The sequence below is a fragment of the Mustela nigripes genome, chromosome 14 (assembly GCF_022355385.1).
Source record: "Mustela nigripes isolate SB6536 chromosome 14, MUSNIG.SB6536, whole genome shotgun sequence".
Lineage (NCBI taxonomy): Eukaryota > Metazoa > Chordata > Mammalia > Carnivora > Mustelidae > Mustela > Mustela nigripes.
This window is the reverse complement of record NC_081570.1, coordinates 53422113-53444885: the sequence shown is the minus strand read 5'-3', so window position 1 is coordinate 53444885 and position 22773 is coordinate 53422113. Positions and strand designations below refer to the sequence as shown.

General features: G+C 42.6%; 1 protein-coding gene across 4 annotated transcripts in view; it reads right to left on the bottom strand.

Moving 5' to 3' along the window:
- The window catches only part of DNAJC6 (DnaJ heat shock protein family (Hsp40) member C6), a 138980-nt gene that overhangs the window by 41071 nt on the left and 75136 nt on the right, over window positions 1-22773 (bottom strand). For all 4 annotated transcript variants that reach the window (XM_059375000.1, XM_059375001.1, XM_059374999.1 and 1 more), the window contains exons 2-4: window positions 2647-2797; window positions 954-1003; window positions 698-846 (exon numbers count right to left, since the gene is read on the bottom strand). In XM_059375000.1, coding sequence (XP_059230983.1) covers window positions 698-846; window positions 954-1003; window positions 2647-2797 — 350 coding nt within the window. The remainder of the gene's footprint in view (window positions 1-697; window positions 847-953; window positions 1004-2646; window positions 2798-22773) is intronic.

Sequence of the window (22773 nt, the reverse complement as noted above, 5' to 3'; positions counted from 1 at the left end):
ATTCAAAAAGCTCCTTCGAAGGATAAGCCAACTTTCTCCAGTAATATCGTCGGCCCAGAGTAATAGTTAAGAACACAAGCCTAAAACCACCTACAAGTGGTATGGTCTTGGGCAAGTCACCACTTCTCTGTGTCCCAGGTCCCCGTCTACCTCAGAAGACGGGGTGTAAAAGCTCCAAATATGAGTAATAGTACTACCACACCTACAGGGTGGACTGCCTGTGTGTTGTCCTCTACCATGAAAGAAGCACCTTTACTGAATGTCAGAGAGCTATTTCCACGAACGCTGGTGTCTACCAGTCTAGCACCGCTGCTTCATCATGGTGCCCAAAGTAGGAAGAAGGAGTGGTTAAAGGCATGATTAGTGCTACAGTATAAGGGTTGTCAACTGCCCTACATAGCAGTTCCATCTCCAACTGAGCCTCACAGCAATGTGCCCTAACAACTGAACAACCAGCCATAAGTGATTTGAGACTCCAAATTATATGGTATCTCATTCCTGTAAATGTCCTTACCCAAGGAAAATCTTCAAAATATTTCATAACAGCCTAATAAACACTTTGTGGCTAGAAGTGCCTGGAGAATATAGTTAATCGGCTTTGGGGGTCTGAGGACCAAAGCTTTGAGGATAGCTCTTAAAGGGAAAAATACCCTGTTATGTCTGCAAACCATGTGATCCCAGCGCTTAAACTCCTTACCCTGCTGTGAAACTTGGCAGTTCGGTAAGACTTGGGTGACAGATTGTACACCGTGTAGTGGTCAAGATGTCTGGAATCCAAAAAGCTTCGGATGTCATCAACCTGATTCCTGAATCCTATGTCAACATTGTCCAGAGGAAAGGACATCACTGGCAGGGATCAGAGAGAGAGAGAGATAGGTTCAACAGGTTTGCTGTCAACATGGGGAGTCACTTGTAAGCTGAGCTACTAAGCAGTTATTAAACGAGGAACTTACCAATAATTCTGGAGGTAACATAAGTGAAGTCTAAATCTCCCTTCGTGTAGCTAAAAGCAAGGAAAGGGTGCTCATTAAAATCATCCAAATATGCCAGGACTCCCCTCTCTCATTCACTTGCACGTTATTGACTTGGACACTTGCATCCAGTAGGCATTTAGACCGCCCTCAAGGCCTTCTGTCTAACAAAGAACAATCACTGAGAGCAGCAACCCACACCCGCAGGAGTGTAAATCTACCCTCTAACTGATGTACCCAGTACCCTTTGTAGATGACACTTCACGAGCACAATCAATCTAAGAATAGAAACCACTGCTTATTCATTAACATGGGTTATTCCAGCCTCTTTGCCTACGTGTGACTATCTCCTGTAAGTCTGGGCAGCTGGAGGGTAAGGAAGGAAGGAACGGAGAAACAAGGAACATCCTTTCTCTGCCCGCCAGGCCCTAGCTGGGGATTGCAAGTAAGGGATAAATTTTTACCTCTGAACAAAGGTTAAAATGTTGATTAATATTTTGGACTTGACATGTGCATTTTTGATTAAAAACTGCATACTGAAATAAGTCAATCAGAGGAAGACAATTATCATATGACCTCTCTGATATGAAGAATTTGAGAGGTAGGGCAGGGGGCGGTGGTCATGAGGAGTAGGAAGGGAAAATATGAAATGGGATGGGATCGGGAGGGAGACAAACCCTAAGGGACTCTTAATTTCACCAAACCATCTGAGGGTTGCTGGGGGTGTGCAGAGGAAGGATAGGGTGGCTGGGTGATGGACATTTGGGAGGGTATGTGCTATAGTGAGTGCTGTGAATTGTGTAAGACTGATGATTCACAGACCTGTACCCCTGGGGCAAATAATACATTATATGCTAATAATAAAAAAATGCATACTGTAATTTAAAGCAACCCTAGAATTTTCTAATACCTACAAATAAAAAACAATTCATATGGCCTGCTTGTAAGAATTTTCATACAGTAGAAGGGTAGGAAATTTCCTCCATTAAACAATGTTCAAAGAGCCATTAAGATACAAAAAATAATTGTTTCAATTATAATCCATAAGTATTGTTTTCAGGTTACATGTGCATTATTACCTTGTTTAATTCTCAAACCAACCAGTGACATGAATCCTATTAGAGTATAAAAGTCAAGCTCAGAGAGGCTAATTAAGTTGCCTAGGTCACGTGGTTAATTAACAAGGGAAGATAATGCATGAGGACCCAGGATGCTGGACTCACAAGACAGGGATGGCAACCACTATATTTTAAGGTAATGCGCTGAGCCATCTGTGCCTATGCTTGTTGCTTCTGAAGGCCTCAACGTGATGGCTTCAATGACATTGCTTGGTCGATCAGGTTCCATGCAATTACATCACACAACGGTCAGTCCTTGAGCCAGAAAAGCAGCTGGCAGGTAACCAGGTCGTTGAGGGGCATGGGGATCCATGAACTCAGCCAGCAAGAATGCACATACCTAGGGGCACCTGGGTGGCTCAGTTAGTTAAAGCCTCTGCCTTCGGTTCAGGTCATGATCCCAGAGTCCTGGGATCGAGCCCCACATCTGGCTTGCTGCTCAGTGGGGAGCCTGCTTCCCCCACCCCCACCTGCCTCTCTGCCTACTTCTGATCTCTCTCTCTCTGTCAAATAAATTAAAAAAAAAAAAAAAAACTTGAAACAAAGAATGTGCGTACCTGGTAACAGACTGTATGACTCGGGAAGATGTGTCCTTGAGGGTGTCTTTCAGGTTGTCCTTCAGGTTACTGAAGAGCCGTCCTGCACCTCCTTTCACCATGTCGAAGAGACCTCCCCCGTAGCTGGGCTCCATGTCTGGAGATGAGGCACCTGCAAAGGCACGACAGAAGTGGAGGTGAGCTACACACTATGCAGTCTCTCTTCGTCCCTCAAGCACAGGCACAGCGGGGCAGACGCTCCTGCAAGTGATGCCCACTCTCAGAACTTACTGACTCAGGGCTCCAGCCGTGCTGCCGGGCCTCAGAGACCCAGCCAAGCGCCATGCTGTCCCAGGCACAGAAAGCTCGCAGGGTTGTCGCTATTAGCCTCTGGCGCCTGCTGAGCCCTTGAAATATGGCTAGCCGAGTTGAGATGTGTTGTATGAAATACACAATAAATTTCAAAGATGACGCAAAAAAAAAGAACGTAAAATATCTTGTTAATACTTTTTATATTGATAACATGTTGAAACGGCAGTATTTCAGATATACTGAGCTAAATAGACAATACTATCAAATTAATTTCACCTGCTTTTTGCTTTTTAATGTGAATACTAGAAAAAATTTAATTGTACCCATAGCCCACATTATATTTCTTTCAGACAATGCCTCATCAGAGGAAGGGCATCTTAGAAGTGGGTCCAGCGGCCTCCTCTGTCCTTGGTTGGAGCTGACTGTGTTAGAAGGCTCATCCCATGCCTATCCCTCCAACTCATCTTCACTGCCATTGTGGAAAATAGCTTCCTCGGGGCCTTTGTAACAGCTTTTAGGATGCACAGTGATTATTAGTGTTATTTGTCAAGTATTCCAGTTTTTCCTTCCTTACAGATTCACAAAATTATACTTTTTGGTCCCTTGCAGTTAGCTCTAGCCAAGTTGCTCAATCTTGGCCCTACTGACATTTAAGGCCAAATTCTTTTTTGCTGGGGGGTGGGGGGGTCGGGGATGGGACGCTGCCCTGTGCACTGTAGGGTATTTAGCAGCATCCTGGCCCCTAGCCACTAGATAGCACCAGGAGCACCCCACTGCTGCCAGCTGTGACAACACATTGTCTCCAATGTGTTGGCATTGTGTCCAATGTGTTGGCACATATTCCCTGGGGGGAGGGGCAAAATTACCTCTGGTTGAAAACCACTGCTCTAGTCTCTGGTATTTGATGGTATGTGTGTGGAGGTATTGTGTGTCGATTTCAGGATAGAGCATTTAACTCTGAGTATGAAACTCTCCATAGTTCCCATTCCCTCTGTATGTCTCTGTCCCTCTCTTTTTTTGCCCCAGCAACTGGCAGGGTTTGAGATCAGGGCTGTACTCCTGGGTCCTAGAGTAAGAAGCTATGTAGCAGAACTCCCAGCTGACCTTTGATGAATATGTAACACGAGAGACCAATAACCCTTTATTATTACAAGTGCCCCAATTCCCACTGTGCGAATGTTCCTTCCCACAGCACAACTCCGCTTATAAAGGTTGATACAGGAAGAAAGTAGGAGCCTGTGTGGAGGAGGCTAGCATGAACAATGGCTAGGTAGTCTATCCAGCCCAGCAGGCAAGAGCATGAGCCATTTTCACCTGGGTTCTAGCCCAGCCTTGCTACTTCTAACTGTGTGACCTTGGAAAGTAACAGTTTTCATAAGCCTCTTTCTTCCTAACTGTAGAATCGGGATAAAAATAGTGCCTTCTTCATAGGGAAAGGTTAAATGAGTGCATATAAAACTATTAGTATAGTACCTAATATATCTGGGGGTCAATAGATTGTAGCTAACTACTATAATGCCACATCCTGAACTTCTTATGTTGATATTCTTTTTTTTTTTAATATTTTTAGTTATTTATTTGACAGACAGAGATTACAAGTAAGCAGAGGAGATAGAGGAGGAAGCAGGCTCCCTGTCAAGCAGAGAGCCCGATGTGGGGCTTGATCCCAGGACCCTGGGACCATGACCTGAGCCGAAGGCAGAGGCTTTAACCCACTGAGCCACCCAGGTGCCCCCCTATGTCAATATTCTCAATCTTTGTTTACTTTTCAGTGATATGATAACATCTCTTCTTTTTTAAAAAATTGCAATATTTTTAACACACTTTAAACTATGTTAAGGAGATAGAGCACACAATTTTTAGAGATTGTGGTAACAGCATCATAAGTATCTGCATATGTTTGAAGTCATCAGAATGTATACATTAAATGTGTGTAATTTTGCATATCAATTATACCTCAACAAAGCTAAAAAAATTGCAAAAAAGGAAAGTTGGAGGAATCTATAGATTAAAATGTCTTAAAAGACAAGTCAACCAAGCAGAATGTGTAGATCTTGTTTGGAACTTAATCCAAACAATAAAAAATTAATCACATTAACAGGAAAACCAGAATTTGAGCACTTACTGAGTATTTGATATTAAGGATTTACTGTTACTTTTTTAGGAGTAATAATGATGTCGTAGTTATGTTCAACAACAGTCCTCACCTACTGGAGTAAATACTGAAACACTTATAAATGAAAAATCGCAATATTCAAGATTTTTAAAAATCAACAAAAGATAAAAGATGTGTATAATAAAAACTATAATTACTAACACTTTTATAGCACTTACTATCTGCTGGGTATTATTCTAAGCATTTTGCCTATATTTACTCATTTAATCCTCAAAACATACCTATGAAGCAGATACTATTATTATTTTCTTTCATAGATCCAAAAAATTGAGGCACAGAGCTCAAGGAGCTTGTCTAAGGGAACACAGCTAGTGAGTAAATGGGATTTGAGACTTAGGCAACCCTTCCATCATGTCCCTCTTTCTTTCCATAATACTGTTCTGATTTTCATATATATCATTCCAAGTAATTTAACATTTATTACATAAGCAATACACTATATCCAGATATCCATAAGCAATACATTAATGTTGTTTTCCATGTTTTAAAGCTGTATATAAATGTTTTTCTGTCTGCAATTTTATTTTTTTCACTCACCACGGTTTAAAAATTCATCTCTTATGGTGCCACCTGTAACTTTAACTCAAAGTATGATCCATTACCCCACTGATGGACACTAAGGTCATTTATTAGAACTATGTGGTTATGAACACATTGCCTTGATTATACAGAGGAAGTTCTCTCTAGGTTACACTTAAGAGTAGATTGTCAGTAAGAAGGATATGCACATTTTCAGGTTTCCAGATATTGACAAATCATTTCCCAAAGCAGTCCTATCAGTCTACACTCCTACTAGCAATGCAATACAACATCTGGTATTGTCAGACTTGAAAAACTTTTACCAATCCAGTGAGTGTGAAGTGGTATCTCACTTTGGTCTTGTTTTGTGCTTTCCCCAATTACTGAGTTGTGTATCTTGTATTGTGTTTATTGGCCAGGCAGTTGTGTTCTTTAGATCACACTTCAGGTTCCCACTAACTTCCTATGTGGCATCTGGAAGCTCACACACATGCCTATAAATACATGTTGACTACCATGTACTTTCATCCTGATCCCAAGATGCTTTAGGCCTAAGTCACCATTAGGCATCTACTCGAAAAGACAGCTCTATTACAAACTGCAAAGCACAATCAACGCTGGTGAACAAACAAATGAACGGACACGTGGACAACATGAATAAGGTCTACCACTGACTGGGTTCTCCTACGTACCAGGAACTCACTGGGATGTCTATGTTAGCACAGTTTCACACAGGTGGAAAGAAGAAGGGTGTTTATTATAATTTCCATGCTATAGATGAAGAAATGCAGCTCAAAGAAGGGAAGAGCTCACCTAAAACCTGAGCTAACCAGGGGCAGAGCTGGAGACTCAAGTCCAGATCTATACAATGCAAAGCCTAGGATACTTTTACCATTTCCCACTGTTCTACAGCTCCACATCAGCTCCATTCTAACAACTGTCCTTGGGATGGTCCCCACCTGCCTAACTTAAGCACAACCACCCCTCTCCTAGTCCTTGCTCTCCTCCACTTCCCACCTGTATGCCTTTCATCTGGCTGCTCTCGGCAACAGATGTTCCCACAATAAACACTCCCATAAATCAATGCATCTGTCAGACCAACCAAACCAACCTCATGATGTCGAAAGACAACCTGGGTTGCCCCACTGTTTCACAAGATGCCAGGAATCAGTTTGAAGGGCAGCCCCACAGATTAGGGCTAGAACCACGGATCTGAGAATGTCCTTTCAGGTTCTGTTTCCCGATGACATAGGGCATATTGCTTCGCTTTAAACACAGCCTCACATAAAAATCCGTACTGTGGAGGCGCCTGGGTGGCTCAGTGGGTTAAAGCCTCCGCCTTCAGCTCAGGTCATGATCTCAGGGTCCTGGGATCAAGCCCCGTGTTGGACTCTCTGCTCAGCAGGGAGCCTGCTTCCCTTCCTCTCTCTCTCTGCCTGCCTCTCTGCCTACTTGTGATCTCTGTCTGTCAAATAAATAAATAAAATCTTTTAAAAAAAATCTGTACTGTGTTTTCATTTTAAATATATTGGGAACAGGGTGGTACAAATGTTTATACTTCCCCCATTTCTATTCCAAGTTTCCACTTTAGCCTGAATACCCTTGTTATGTACCACTCTTCTAAGAGATGACATCGAATTGATTATTCAGGCCTCTCTGTGACTCTCGATTTTGTGCTGGAACAGAACTCCATGGTACCAGCCTATTAAAAGGCTATAAATATCCATGATTATCTAAAAATCAGACTCTCGCCATCTCTAAGGCAGCATGCACTGTTCATTAGAACCTTGGAGCCCTGCAGAAACCAGAACTATTTCTCAGAGTCTGTCTGTCTTCTGGTTTTCCCTGATGAGCTACAACAGGGGCAGAAGCATAGATTCTCCAAAAGCTATATGAATCTCAGCTGAGGGAAAGGACAGAGAGGCTTCAAAACCATGACACAGCACAGAGGGAAACGGGCCAGTCAGAAAGTAATACGTAGGAGAAAAATAATGGCTGTTGCAGGTCAGGAGCTGACAAATGTCACGGGCCAAATCCAGTCTGCTGCCTATTTTTGTACAGTCTATGAAACAAGGATGGCTTCTACACTTTTAAATAATTGAAAAAAGTCAAAAGAAGAAAATGTTTAATAAGATGAATATGATTTGAAGGTCAAATTTCAAGGTCTGTAAGTAAAATTTTATTGGAATACAACCACACTCATTTCTTTACACGTTGTCTATGGCTGTTTTCATGCTAAGGCAGCAGAGTTGAGTACTTGTGACAGACCCGATGACCCACAGAGTCTAAAGGATTTGTATTTGACCCTTTATAGAAGTTTTCTAACTCCTGCACTAGCTGGTTGAAAAGACAAGCATTCTTAGGAATCCAAACTTTGCCACCTCGGACATATTTCTAAATGCTCTGACTATATGGCAGCTAGTGAGAACACACACCAAGTTTAGCAAAGGGTCTTCAGGGATTTGTAGGTCTTAGAAGGCGGGAGTGGGGAAGTCAGAGTTGATGGAACACGAGAGCGCCATCCAAAGAGAAAGAAAAAGCCACGTATGCATCAAAGGCTCCAGGTAGATTCTTGTTCTATGATGTCTTGTCATTTTATTTTATTTTTTTAAAGATTTTATTTACTTGAGGGAGAGAGAAGCAGACTCCCTGCTGAGTAGGAACCCATTGTAAGACTCGATCCCAGGACCCTGGGATCATGACCTGAGCTGAAGGCAGATGCTTAATCAACTGAGCCCCCAGGAGCCGTTGTCTTGTCATTTTAAAATCAAAGCGCACCAAAGGCAAGCACTAGAAAACCCTGTGCCAGTGTCATTTCTCAGGATGTAATGTACAAGTTTTTGCTGGGATTCCTAATTTAGGAGACAAGACACAGCCTCCTATCCTTCTCAAGTCATGGGAACTCACCACAGGTAGAGCCTGACTAGTTCTCAGCTGGCAGAGCGATACAATGTTTCTATCTCCTGGGAGAGATTCTCTGCTTCCCACTGGACTGTGAGTTAGCTATTTGCTCTGTATTTGTATCACGCTCCATTCCAAAAGAGACTGGAGGTGATTTGATGGTTATTTGGAATAGAATCTGTTTTACCCGGGTGGCTCAGTCATCAAGCCTGGAATAGCATCTGTTTTTAAGAAGACTAGCAGTAATGTTAAGGCTGGTCTTACCTGCCTTAACTTGATAGGAAAAGTAGGTGTGGCTACTTTTCATTAACATCTTATTGATTTGTCAGCCCTAAGCCAAATGCTGTGAAACGCACTATGAAAGAGGAAGGAAAATGTTGACAAAGGCCTGACCATGAGGCACTGTGGTCATTCTCCATGTATGCTCCTACTGCTCACATAATCTATGTGTCTCTGACACCCTAGGCTGCAGATAATTTTGCTTGATGACTCCTAAAAAAGTATTCTCCTCCATAAAGTACTGTCATCACAAGAAAAGGATGGTTTGATGGGGCACCTGGGCGGCTCAGTGGGTTAAGCCACTGCCTTCGGCTCAGGTCATGATCTCAGAGTCCTGGGATGGAGCCCTGCATCAGGCTCTCTGCTCAGCGGGGAGCCTGCTTCCTCCTCTCTCTCTGCCTGCCTCTCTGCCTGCTTGTGATCTCCATCTGTCAAATAAATAAAATCTTTTAAAAAAAAGAAGAAAAGAAAAGAAAAGGATGGTTTGCAAAGATTTAGCAAAGCACATGTTCACCGAGGTACTGTTTATAATGGCAAGAGACAATAAATGTATTTCTCCACAGTACGAGAAGTGGTTGAGTACCTCTAACAATCTACATAATAAGCTACTGAAATCAGTTTGTAGGAGAGTACAGATGCTCAAGACAAAGAACTAAGTGGAAAATAAGCAGAATACAAAACACACACATGCATTACAATCCCATTTCTGCAAAGGAAAATTATTTGAGTTTAGAGAAAGAATTCAGACAATTTAATAAATATGAAATAGAAATAACAAGTCACACTTACGGAATGCCAACGAGGTACCAGGCACTACTCTAAAATCTTTATAGGTAGTATTTAATCTTCACAACCACCCTGTGAAGGAGATACCCATTTTCCATATGAGGAAATTGAAGCAAAGACACATCAGTGACCTACCCCAGGTCCCAAAGTTAGTGAGCCAGAATTTGTACCCAGACAGGCTGCTCCACAATCTAGGCTCTTAGCTGCTGCATTTTCAAAAATGAAGGAAAATACTATCCCTTGTCCACAACCCTCAGCACGAAGCAGAGAACCAGTGTCATCACCACAGAACGTTTCATCCTCCTTGTTTATAGTAGACTTTTCAGCTCTTGGCTTCCCGCAATTAGAGAAATCGATCACATGGGGATAATAGCTATATCCGCCAGGAAAAAGCCCACTGCCTTGGCTTCTAGAATCAAAGGCTGCTTACACCTTATTCCTCATACATCCTAGTTCGGGACAGCTTAGAAAAAAGTAGGACATTGGGGAGAGAGGTCTTGACTGGAGATGCCATTTTTCTACCTAAAATGTCTGTGGCCTTCAGTATGATATTGTACTCTTCCCAGACCTCTTCTCCCTCTGTAAAATGGGAACAAATTGAGAATAAAAACCTTCCTACATGCCTTTTGGTGTCAAAAGGATCAAGTGAGACCAAACATGTCACCATGATTTTTTTCTTTTTAAGATTTTATTTATTTGAAAGAGAGAGAACAAGCATGCACACATCAGGGGTGGGGAAGGGCAAAAAGAGAGGGGGAAGCTGACTCCTAGCTGAGCAGGGAGCCTGATACAGAGCTTGATCCCAAGACCCTGAGATCATGACCTGAGCTAAAGGCAAATGCTTAACTGACTGAACCACCCAGGCGCCCAATGTGATTTTTTTTTTTAAAGTTTGTTTATTTAAGTAATCTCTGTACCCACCATGGGGCTCAAACTCATTACCTGAGATCAAGAGCCATGTGCGCTATCAACTGAGTCAGCCAGGCACCCGCAATGTGACCTTTAAAAATATTTAATTTATTTATTTGTCAGAGAGAGAGAGAGAGAGAGTGCGTGCACACAAGTAGAGGAAGAAGCAGGCTTTCCACTGAACAAGGAGCCAGATGCAGGACTCAATCCCAGGACCTTGGGATCATGACCTGAGCCAAAGGTGGTTGCTTAACCAACAAAGCCATCCAGGCATCCCACCTTCAATGTGATTTTTAAGTACTGTGATTTTCTAAAACAATCAGAAATGTTTATTTTCTTAGAAATTCAGCTCTCGTATAAATGAGTCACTCGATTGCCTGCCACAATATACCCAAGAATCCAAGTAGAAATAACAATTTCACAGAAGAAATAAATAACAGTAAATCAAAACGAACAAATATAAACATTCCTACGTCAACAAGAGGCTGGGAACAGGACATAGCCACTGCAGTCACATACAGGCTTTAAGCAACTAGAACTGATTTGGATTCAAGTTCTCCTACAGCTGGATGAGCAGGCAGAAGTTAAGTAACTAAGCGAAGTCGTGACTTCCTTACCTGTAAAATGGAAGCCTTAATAGTATATCACATGGGATTATGGCGAGAATCATGAAGAATGCTCTGTAAGCCCTTAGCATAACACCTGGTATGCTACAGGCACTTAATAAAGGACAGCTACCAGGTGGCTCTGGGGAACAAAAAGAATTAAGCTAGGAGAAAGGCTGTCTCCAGCAAAGTTATGCAGCCTCAGAAAACACAGGCCCTGCTGCTCCGATTCAGGGCTGGTGAGGCCAGATGGGACAAGGACTGAACCTCTTTCGGAGGCTTCAGCTCCAGCACCTATAAACTCCTCCCTTTCAGTAGTTCAGAATCCTGAATGTTGAACAGAGGTGAACTTCTTCCTAATTCTGGGGTTTCCTCTTCTCATCTTGAAGTGATCTGGTGCCTTGTATGAGAAACCACTATGTGTTTCTTGCATGGCTAATAACCAGGTTCACATGGATTCAGTGGTCCTGGTTTTTGAAATACTGAAATACTTCTGTACTTTTTGGCAGATAGTGTGAGCTAATAACACTAGCAGTCACTTGGGAAAGTACAGGCCATTGCACCAGAGCCTTCCCAGACATGGACAGATCTGCTCACCGCTAAACTGACCACAGGGATGGAGGCCGGGGTGTGTGCAGCCCCCAGTTCCAGAGGAGCTCAGCACCAGTCACAGAGCAGGTGGTGACAATGATTCAGGCTTTGAGGACCCAAACCATGCAGGAGGCACTGCTATCAGCCCTGAAATATCAGCAGCACGTTAAGTCCTCCATTGGCTGGAACAAGGTACTAGAGCGCATTACAATCAATTTTACTGGGAATTTGCTGGAAGAATTTGGTGCCATTCCCCACATCAAATGATGGCTCAGAAATGGTGACAATTGAGCTAGTGACAAGAACACTCTAAAGACTGTCTAAAATCAACAGAAAAGTAAAAATTAGAATAATTTGTGTTATAAATATTATCATCTGCTAAGCAGTTACATGTGCATGGTATATTTGTTTAGAGAATAAAAGGGGGCTATACTTTACATTTTATATATATGCTTACATATTAATTTATATTATCAGATATTAAGTATTTTGTTATACCTCCACATACCATAAAGTCACGATGTTCAGTATTTCTGTACCCGTTCTTCAGGACTTTAATGTGACAAGCAGCCCCAGCAACTTCTTGAGCCATGTGGCTATTGGTGAATCACAGACTTATGGTCTCTGAGAATATAAAACCTGGGGAATGAACTAGATGATTCCCTAAGTACCCCCGCTCCCAGTTCTAAAACTCTTTGACATTCATTTATCATTCTTATAGTTATTTTGTTTTAAGATTTATTTATTTGTGGGGGAGAACAAGAGAGAATGTACAAACCTGGGGGCAAGGGCAGACGGAGGGAGAAGCAGGCTCTCCACTGAGCAGGGAGCCCAAAGTGGGGCTCTATTCCAGGACCCCAGGATCATAACCCGAACTGAAGGCAGATGATTAACAGACTGAGCCACCCAGGCACCCCACCATCACCATTTTTGAAAGGCCACCTATTAGAAAAAGGAACCCTCATGCATTGTTAGTGGGAATTCAAACTGGTGCAGCCAACTATGGAAAATACTATGGAGGTTCCTCAAAAAATTGAAAACAGAAATACTATATGATCCAGTAATTCCACTAACATTTGCCCAAAGAATATGAAAACACTAATTTAAAAATACATATGTACCCTTATGTTTATTGAAGCAACATTTACAACAGGCAAATTTTGGAAGCAGCCCAAGTGTCCATCGGTAGATAAATGGATAAAGAAGGAGTAGTGTATACACACAATGGAATCTTACTCAGCCATAAAAAAGAATTAAATCTTGTCACTTGCAATGGCATGCATGGATCTAGAGAGTATAATGCTAAATCAAACATACCAGACAAAGACAAATACCATATGATGTCACTCATATGTGGACCTTAAGAAATAAAACAAATGAAAAAGAACAAAAGAGACAAACCGAAAAACAGACACTTAACTATAGAGAGCAAGCTGATGGTTCCCAGAGGGGAGGTAAGCAGAGGGATGGGAGAAGTAGATGAAGGGAATTAAGAGTACATTACCATGATGGGCACTGAGTCATGTACAGAATTACTAAATCACTAATAACGGACACCTGAAACTAATATAACACTGGATGTTAACTATACTGGAATTTTCCAAGGTTATGAAACACATATTCTAAACTAGGCACTCTACTGAACAGTTTCCATAAACTACTGAGTGAGAACCTCACGTCAAGCACAGTAGCAGGTGGGAGTCCTACTAAGGAAATGGAAGCTTTGATGAAGTTTAGTAACAGTCATAGCAGAATGAGATGGGACCCTAGGATGGCTGGATCCAAAGCCTCTGCCCTTACCCACCTCTCACCCTACCTTCTTTTATAAGAACTTTGTCTCTCACAGCCCCATTCAAACCACACTTTGCACTCCCATCCTAGGATTTGGAGCAGTCTGACTTATGTAAGAAATATTCATAAGTGGTCTGACCCACCACACTCAATCCTCATGAGTCTGGGTCTTCAAAAACAGGGACAACTTTTAACTTCTTCATAACCCCCTAAAATCTTAACAAAATATCTTTACACTATAAGCACTTAATAAATGTATGTGAAACTGGGCTGTTGTAGAATACAGGAATCAGGGGGAAGAAGGAAGGGATGGTGAGAGAGAGCAAGCAGATCAACTTGGCAGAGACTTGGTCTCTGCCTAAATGTAGGCAGCAAATGAACCAGATGCTTCTGCTGTCTCCCCATACCTCTCTGAATTTCTCATTGCAGCATTGTTACCTTCTAGCACCCACTAAGCATGCTTGCTTGAGAGATGGGGATTTCATGAAACTCAAAAAGAGCTTTATTATATGGAAGACTAATACTTTACAAAAAGACCAAGGAGAAATTTTTATCTTCAGATAGATAAGAGGAGCTAAAGGACTAACCACCACTAGCTACTCTTTCCTGGAAAAAATCCAAGATATAAAGAAAAGAATGATGAGAGGAGAAAGAATGGGAAATGCAATCTAAGTGAAGACTACAGTAAGATCAAAGCTGACTCTGTGTAGAATAAAAGCAAGGCATAGGGTTGGTGCTAGGGAAATTCCAGCCGAATGGATGTTAACACATTTTGTTCCTTCACGGGTCACTGGAATTAGGCTACAGTTGTCGGTCCAAATTCTATTCTGTAAACTCTCATATAAAACAATGGAAACATGGATATGGCTTAATTTGATTCAACAAGTATTTCGAGTAATTATGGTATGCCAGAAAAACAGATCTATGTCAAAGATCTTTTTTTTTTTTTTTTTTTTTTTTTTAGTGTGAAAGATCTTTATTCTCCAACACTTGAGCCAAATAAAGAGCTTCACCATTATGGAATAGCAATGATCAAATCTACTGAGCAAGAAGATCAGATCAGCACCCAAGAGAACTCTGAACAAACAGGAAGGGTTCTGTCTTCCACATGGCCTCTCAACTCCAGGAAGTGAGGGGTTATCAATTTTTTTCCTCCCTTCTCTAACCAAAAGGTCAGGGCTTAAATTGCATTAGATGGACTATGACATTTCTCTTAATGACTAGCTTTCTTGCCTGAAACAGAGAAAACATCCTTACTGTTATCTGACCCTGTTTGTGATGGAGGACAGAGATAGCAAAGGACCTGCTTAAAAATACCACAAAGAAAAAAAATCAAGCAAAAGTCTTCTTTACAACATTTCAGTTCTTTTTATTGGAGAGGGAAGACCAAAGAAGCCTCAAAGGGCAGCCAAGAGAATTCTAACAGTCCTCCCAAATAAATGCCAGATAACACAGAATCTCATAAAAGCACAGTGTTTTGTTGTTCAAACGCAGCCCTAAGAGGAGCTTCTCAACCCCTTCTTCCCTTCCCAGGAGACTGTCTCCTCTTAGCTCTTCCTAGGCAGAGACTCTGGAGCTGATACTGCAAGCAGACTTCTCGAGAAAGATCCAATCACTGCTCCCAAGAGGAGCAGCAACTACCGTGGATGGATATTGTGTGCTGTTTACAAAATCAGGGTCAATATGTGTACGCTGCATACTACACAAACACACATGGATGACACACAGAGCCAAGGGAGCCTTCCTACATGGTAAGCCCTACACTCCAAACATACACTATCCCACACAGTAGGGGAAGACATTTTTGCTCTTATTTGTCAGATGAGGAAACTGTCTCCAAGAGGCAGATTCGTTCACATCCGATAACTTAGCTAGGATACACAAACATCAATCTGATGATAAGACCCATGCTTTTGCATTTCAGCAGGCACAGTCAGATACACATGGTCACAGAGGTGGAAGTCCTGCTTGGGGCCACGAGAGGAAGAAACTCAAACTCATAACACTTCAACACTCAATGGGATTATTAGTGACGTATTCCCATGCCTCAAATAGATGCACCAGAAAGATAAAATGATTTCCTCCAAACACTGTTACGATTAACTTAAAAACAAAACAAAACAAAAAAAACACAGCTTTATTGACATTTATAAAATTTAAACACAATAAACTTCACATATTTAAAATGTAAACACTGGATAAGTCTTGACGTATATGTATGTGGATGTGTACGCACAGACACACACACACACACACACCCCTTTAACTCCAAAGCTTACATCCTTATTTCCATACACTTGAACAGAGTCCAGACTGCTTGTGAAAAAATAAGACCAACATAGGAATCACCACAAAATACTACCCTTGGTCCCATGGGACTGTCTCCCTTGCCATGGCCATTCCCTGCTAAAGTGCAGTGCTGTGCTAAGAAGCAGGGACCATGCTCAGTCACTCAGGACAGGTCAGAATAAGAACTCTACACATACCCTGAATCACAGAGCTCAAGGGAGGGATCAAGTAATATGTGCAATAAAGAATCCTGGGATTTCAAAGCTGGAAGGACAAATGCTCGAGAAATTCTCATTTGCATGTATGTATGTATGTGATGGTGAGGGTGAAAGGGAGGGAAGGAGGAAAACAGTATGAGACAGAGATGTGAATTCTAGTTTCTAAGGTTTTCATTCAGATTTACATATGTGTATCAGACATGTTATACAGATAAGACTTTTTGTTATATTGTATCTCGTATAACATAAAAATATATATAATTACATAATAATACAAGATGTATGTAATACAGAGATTAGTCATATTCAATATGGAAAAGTTGGGTACATAAAGATCCAGAACATTAGAAAGAGAACAAATGGCTGAGAAATGAGGATGGGATTAGGATAAAAGGGAGGAAAAAAGAAGAAATCCAGACTCAAACCAGAGAGGGGGGTCTCTGCAGGTTAACTCACTTATGATTAACTCACTTCTCTGCACCTGAAGTCCACTAAAACCAAAGAAAATAGAATTAAAACAAAGAAGAAAATAAGAAAACAAACAAGAAATAGGATGCCTACGTGGCTCAGTCGGTTAAGCATTTGACTCTTAGTTTTAGGTCATGATCTCAGGGTCCCGGGATCGAGCCCCACATCTGGCTCCACGCTCAGCTTGGAGTCTGCTTGTCCCTCTCCCTCCACAGCCCGCCGTTCACAGTCACATTCTCTCTCTCTCTCTCTCAAATAAATAAATACATAAAATCTTTAAAAATAAGCAAATAAACAAGAGTAGCTGCTGTTAACATTTTGGAGAACCGTGTATCCTTGCCTTTTCAGTTCTGCATTTTTATGTACATGCACCCGTACATACTGCATGTTCCATGTACATGTACACAGAAGTACGATCACACTATATGCAGTGTGGGACCTGCCATTTTTCCCACTTAACACTGAAAAATAGTCTTCCAAGTCATTAATGTGTTCTTCTCTAGTATCTCTCATACAGCTGCACCATAATTGTTAGCCACTTTTTTCTTGTTCAAACTTACAAATACTATTTACATACGTACGTACAAAGTGGACAGGAGTTCAGAAGTGCTTGTCTCCAGTATGAAGAGAGGGCTACAGGTTACTGGAAGGAGGAAGAAGGCTTTAAGGAAGAGGTGCTATTTGATTTGCAGTTTGGGTGCAAATGGGTTGAAGGGACATAGATAAAAAGGAAAAGGATAGGGCACCTGGGTGGCTCAGTCAGCTAAGCAGCTGACTGTGGATTTTGGCTCAGGTCATAATCTCAGGATCTGGAATCCCCGCCTGCATCAGGCTCTGCACTCAGTGGGAAGGTCTGCTTGAGGATTCTCTCTTCCTCTCCCTCACGCCCCTCTCCCTACTCATGCTCTCTCTCTCTCAAATAAATAAATACTTTTTTCTTTTTTTAAAAGGAAACGAATCATAACTGGGCACCAGTTCTGATAGTCCTAGGGACCTTGCTAAGAGCACCAAGACATAGGCATTCCAGGGTCCACTAAACAGATGAGGAAGCAAGGGGCACTGTGAGATGGTGAGTAATATGTCTGAGGCAAGTTCGGGAATAAGGAGATCCTGCGGAGAAACTGGCAGCGTGTGGCAGGTGTATAGAGGGGGAGGGAGATGAGACCAGGAATGTGGGGGGGGGGGGGCTCAGATCCCAGCTTGACCAGAAGGTCAAGTTAAAGAGCAAGAACTTTTACTTGCTCTCTGTACAACTGCTTGTGGAAACTGGTCTTCACACTTACATAACAAATGATAAAAAATGGTTATCAGCAGATTGCCAAGAAGCTGTTCCCACAGCAGATTAATATTGTCTCAGACAAGTGGAATTCCCCAGGGGCCGCACATCCTTTAGGACATATTTCAAAAGCCAGTATTCCATCTGAGGGCACCTGAGGAAAATTTCAAAGTGGTACCTTGGTACCTAACTCTCAAATAAATGTGTTAGGGGGACCCTCCGGAGTTAGGTCGTGCCAAGCATAAAGATGCTCAACGATGCTAAGTGACCTCTGAGTGAGGACACAGCTAAATGCTAACTCAGCACGGAATGCAGACATATTCTGAAGGTGAACCTGGGACAAACAAAAAAGCAAATCAAGACAAAGAAAAAAAAAGGGCAACTAGACCAAACCACAGCAAGCACTGGGAAGAACATCTGCCACCTAAGTGCAAAGGAAATCTGCAACTCCTCTGTTTGGTCTCAAGGACAAAGCTCCTGGCATCAAGTTGGCTTGGAGAGACTTTCTCACAAAGGTCTGACCACTACTCTTGCATGTGGGAAAACCCAACACTGTGCCAATTTAGTGAAAGCCTGTGACAGGGGTTGGCTTTAGGGCTTGGTCAGGCTTAAGAGACAGCGTGGGTCTGGGCTTCGCACAGGACAGACATGGGCCAACTCCCCAGGTACACCCTTAACTGGTGGATAATAGGTTGGTTTCTAACCTCTCTGTGGATCCCCTGCTTTAAATAAATAAATAAATAAATGGCTCTCTATGTGCTACTTATCCCAAAGGATATCAACTCAACAATAAGCACTCCCGGAGAACCAGGAAAAGGGAAGAAGCATTTGGTACAAAAGATGTGATGGAAAGAACCTAAGCTTTGCAAATAAGCAGATCTGGATTCATGACACTGACCTTCCTTTTTTCCTGGGCAACAATGGGCAGGTTAATGAATCTCTCTAAGGCCCAGTTTCCTCAGCTGTAAAATGGGGGCAGCTGATATCTTCCTTCAATACACCTTATGAGGTTATTTTAAATGAGATAATGATAGAAAGGCATCTGTCACCTAGAAGGCCATCATAGATAGCATCCGCCCAGGCATGCCTATCTTCCAACTCCCCTAGGGGACAGCGAAGGAGATCCTATTGGGCAAATGACCTTGAGAGAGAAACAGGCACTTAGGAAGGGTCTGCACCTAGAACTGCCAAGTTCTTTCACCAACTCAGTGGAAAGGCCACTTGCTACTTGTGTAAACTTTGGGCAAAGGAAAAGCCTCTGATACTTTCCTCAGAATCACCATGGAGATTAAATCCACCATCTGCAAAAGCCTACTGTCTAGGACTTGCAAATGGTAACTTTAGGCAGAGGTGTATGAGGTAGCAGTGAATTAACTGTAACACTGCTCACAACCAATCACCAACTGGGACAGGGAAATCTTTTCCTTGTATGGAGATTTTATCATATGGGAATTTGAACTAAATAGAGATCAGACATCCAGGAAATGGTCCTCAGTTGGAAATCCTTACATGTGGCCCCATGCTGCCTAAGGCAGGCTTACCAAGCAGAGGAAGGGGGTCCCTCCTTGCCTCCCACAGTAACCATTAAAAAGCTGCCCCAGCTGTCTGTCTAGCTTAATTATGCTCCAGTAATCCTGACAAGACTGGCTGAGCTTTGCTGTAAATCATGGCAGTGGAAATCCTAAAATAAAAGCAAGATTAATGATATGACCTCAATCTTGGCATGAAGGTCCATTAATTGGAAATTATGGACTTAATTGAATTCTGAGCATTACACTGGCAGCTGGATTACATTTTCTGAGAACTGTTTCTTCACCCACAGGAAGATAACTGAAATACACCAGTGACAACTAAGCCAAACATTGGGTGTTGCTTAGGAGACAGATAATTGATTATTTCCCTGGCATTCTAGTTACCCTACCATCTGAAGTCTGAAGTCAGCTTTGGTGGAGCCACCGCCATACTTTCTACCACCTTCCCTGTCTTTTATATGCTCAGGGGTCCCATGTAACTTCCCTGGACCTCAATTTTGAGATAAGAATTTTAACTGCAATACACACACCCACACACACACACACAAACATATGTACATAAGAAATGCTTGGTAAGAAGTGCCATTATCATCATGCTATCTCTGCCATCATTCACTACAATAAGGAGCCTGGAGGGGGAAAGAGGACAGGAAAGAGCCATGTTGCTTCTCTTCTGCAGGTGGCAGAAATGGCACCACAAACAGCACAGACAAGTCACTGTACACCCAGGGCCTTCCTGCATTCAGAGTGGCGTCTGTCTCTGCTTGGCATCTGGCAGACGCAGATTCTTGCATGTCTCTTCTATTTCCTGCAGTCTGGTCTGCATGAGTCCATCTGCTCTTGGGACAAAGACTGACAGGCATGAATCCTCACCCAATACAGAGAGATGGAATTAGTATCCTCTGTAGAAGAGAAAGAGGGGACTCTGAGATGGTAACTAATGTGTCAAAGGCACAAGCTGTGGTGTGTGCTGGAACCAACACACACAGTTTCTCAGGCCACTGGGAGGATGGAGAGGGTGTGTTAAGAGGGTGGGAGGTGAGACTAGGAAGGGAGTGACCTGCAAGTCCCCAGAGGTTTGAAGGTCAAAGCAACCACTCCTGCAAAGGGGTGGACCATTGTTTAGAATTACTGGGAGGGGTGGGAGGAATGCTTTTGTTGCAGTTGCAACAAGACATATTGAGAATGAGCAAGAAGAGCTTAGTGAGAACAGAGACGGTGCTTAATTTTTATCTGTACCATGCACCCAGCAGGACATCTGAACATTGCAAAACAGGACACTGACTCAAGCCCAATTGAAACTGCCAAGAAATCCAGAGCCCCAGTTCACTCTAAAACTTACTACGGTTGCTCTGAAGTGCTGCAAGGATAATGGCTCTAGCTATCACTTATTAATCACCTTCTGACTGCTGGGAACTGGTACTCTTAAGCGTTATACCATTATCTCATTTAATCTTCACAGTTACCTTTCCAGATAAGCTTTACTATCCCCCTTTTACACACGAGCAAACTGAGGACCCAACACACAAGTATGGTCACACAGACAAGGCTCCTCCCCAGGTCTGTCTTCCGTGAAAGCCATGTTCTTCTTGGTACACAGAAGAAAGGCTACCTCCTATGCATTTGTTCAAAGCTTAAGACACAAAGGAAAATGGTCAAACCAGAAAGCACTGCTAGAGAACAGAGAAGCCACATCCTGGCCTGATATCTGCTCTGGTATGATCTGAGGATATCTTTTGTTTTTTTTTTTTTTTAAAGATTTTATTTATTTATTTGACAGAGAGAAATCACAAGTAGATGGAGAGGCAGGCAGAGAGAGAGAGGGAAGCAGGCTCCCTGCTGAGCAGAGAGCCCGATGCGGGACTCGATCCCAGGACCCCGAGATCATGACCTGAGCCGAAGGCAGCAGCTTAACCCACTGAGCCACCCAGGTGCCCCCTGAGGATATCTTTTAAGACCAGACATTCAGAAGGGAAAAACTCAGAAAGATGAGGAGCTGGGGAGACACAAATAAAGGAGAACTGCCTTCTGAGACTTTGACAGGGAAGGAAGGCCAAAGCCTTGGTGTGCTTATGGTCCCCCATAAGGCTTTGTGGTAATATAAAGGGATGTTGGCAGTGGCTTAAGATGTTCTTTTCTCACATGTAGAATCTAAAAAAGCCAGGGGCACCTGGGTAGCACAGTTGGTTAAGCATCTGACTCTTGGTTTTGGCTCAAGTCATGATCTCAGGATCATGAGATCGAGCCCCGAGTCAGGTTCCATGCTCAACACAGAGTCTGCTTAAGACTCTCTCTCCCTCTGACCCTCCCCCCTGCTCTCTCTCTCTCTCTCAAATAAATAAACCTTTAAAAATAAATAAATCAATAAGAAAAAAATCCATACTCATAAAAACAGAAAACAAAATGGGATTACCAGGGCCTAGAAGGTGGGGGGATAGAAGAGATGTCCTTTACAGGGTACAAAGTTGCAATAAGTAGTAAATAAGTCCTAGCGATCTAATGTGCAGTATGGTAAACACAGACAACAATATTGTCTTACAATCACCCAACTGGCTAAGAGACTAGATCATGATTATTTCAACCACAAAAAAAGAAATGATAATTATGTGTCAGAACGGAGGTGCAATTGCTGTAATGTCAATCATGCTACAATATATAAATGTATCGAATCAATGCATTATCTATGTTCAATTTACATATTGTTATATGTCAAATACATTTCAATGTAAAAAACATGCACTTTCCTAAATTAGCTCTTCTTGCTGCCTAATGGCACTCACCCGACGGGCACACACAATCTTCAGGGTCAGCAGCTGCTGGGACTCCTATTCTCATGTTTGTCAGCCGCATGCACAAGTATTCCAGGAATGGTGGCCAGAGCACCCAAGACGGGAAAGAGCAAGAGCTCAAAGAAACAGCCTGCAATCATGCTTTCCATCTTCCGCCAAAGAACCATTCTACAGACCTTGCAGACCTGCCCATTGTCAAGGCCCTTTGAGAAAAGCACATTAGTGCTAACAAACCCAGGGTCACAGCCCTGTGAGAAGGCTATGGCTGAGAGAGATGATGAATCATTAGCAGTGCCTGGTATCCCTCTGTGCCTTTTAGATCCCAGATAATATGATCAGAGCTCACAGGCTTTGAGATTTCAAAGAGGAGCACCGACAACCACAAAAAAGAGTCTTGGTGAAGGAGAGATAACATGAGAGGCTGAAAGCAGGTGGCCTACCATCATGAACAATGTGTCCTCTACAAAACCCAAAGAACGGTCTAAGTTTGGGTCAGGGGATGTATTATCAAGGTTTGGTGCCCTTCTCTAAAAGGAGGAAAGGAGATTACAGCCAGCTTACACAGAACCGTTATACATGATGGAAAAGGGTGATTGATACAGCTTTTTGTTATCTGATGTCGGTCCCCACCTGACCCCTTGAGAAAGCCTGTCTGTGTATAGCATAAGTGTACACGGAAATGGGGCAGCCCTGGGGGAACTGATCTC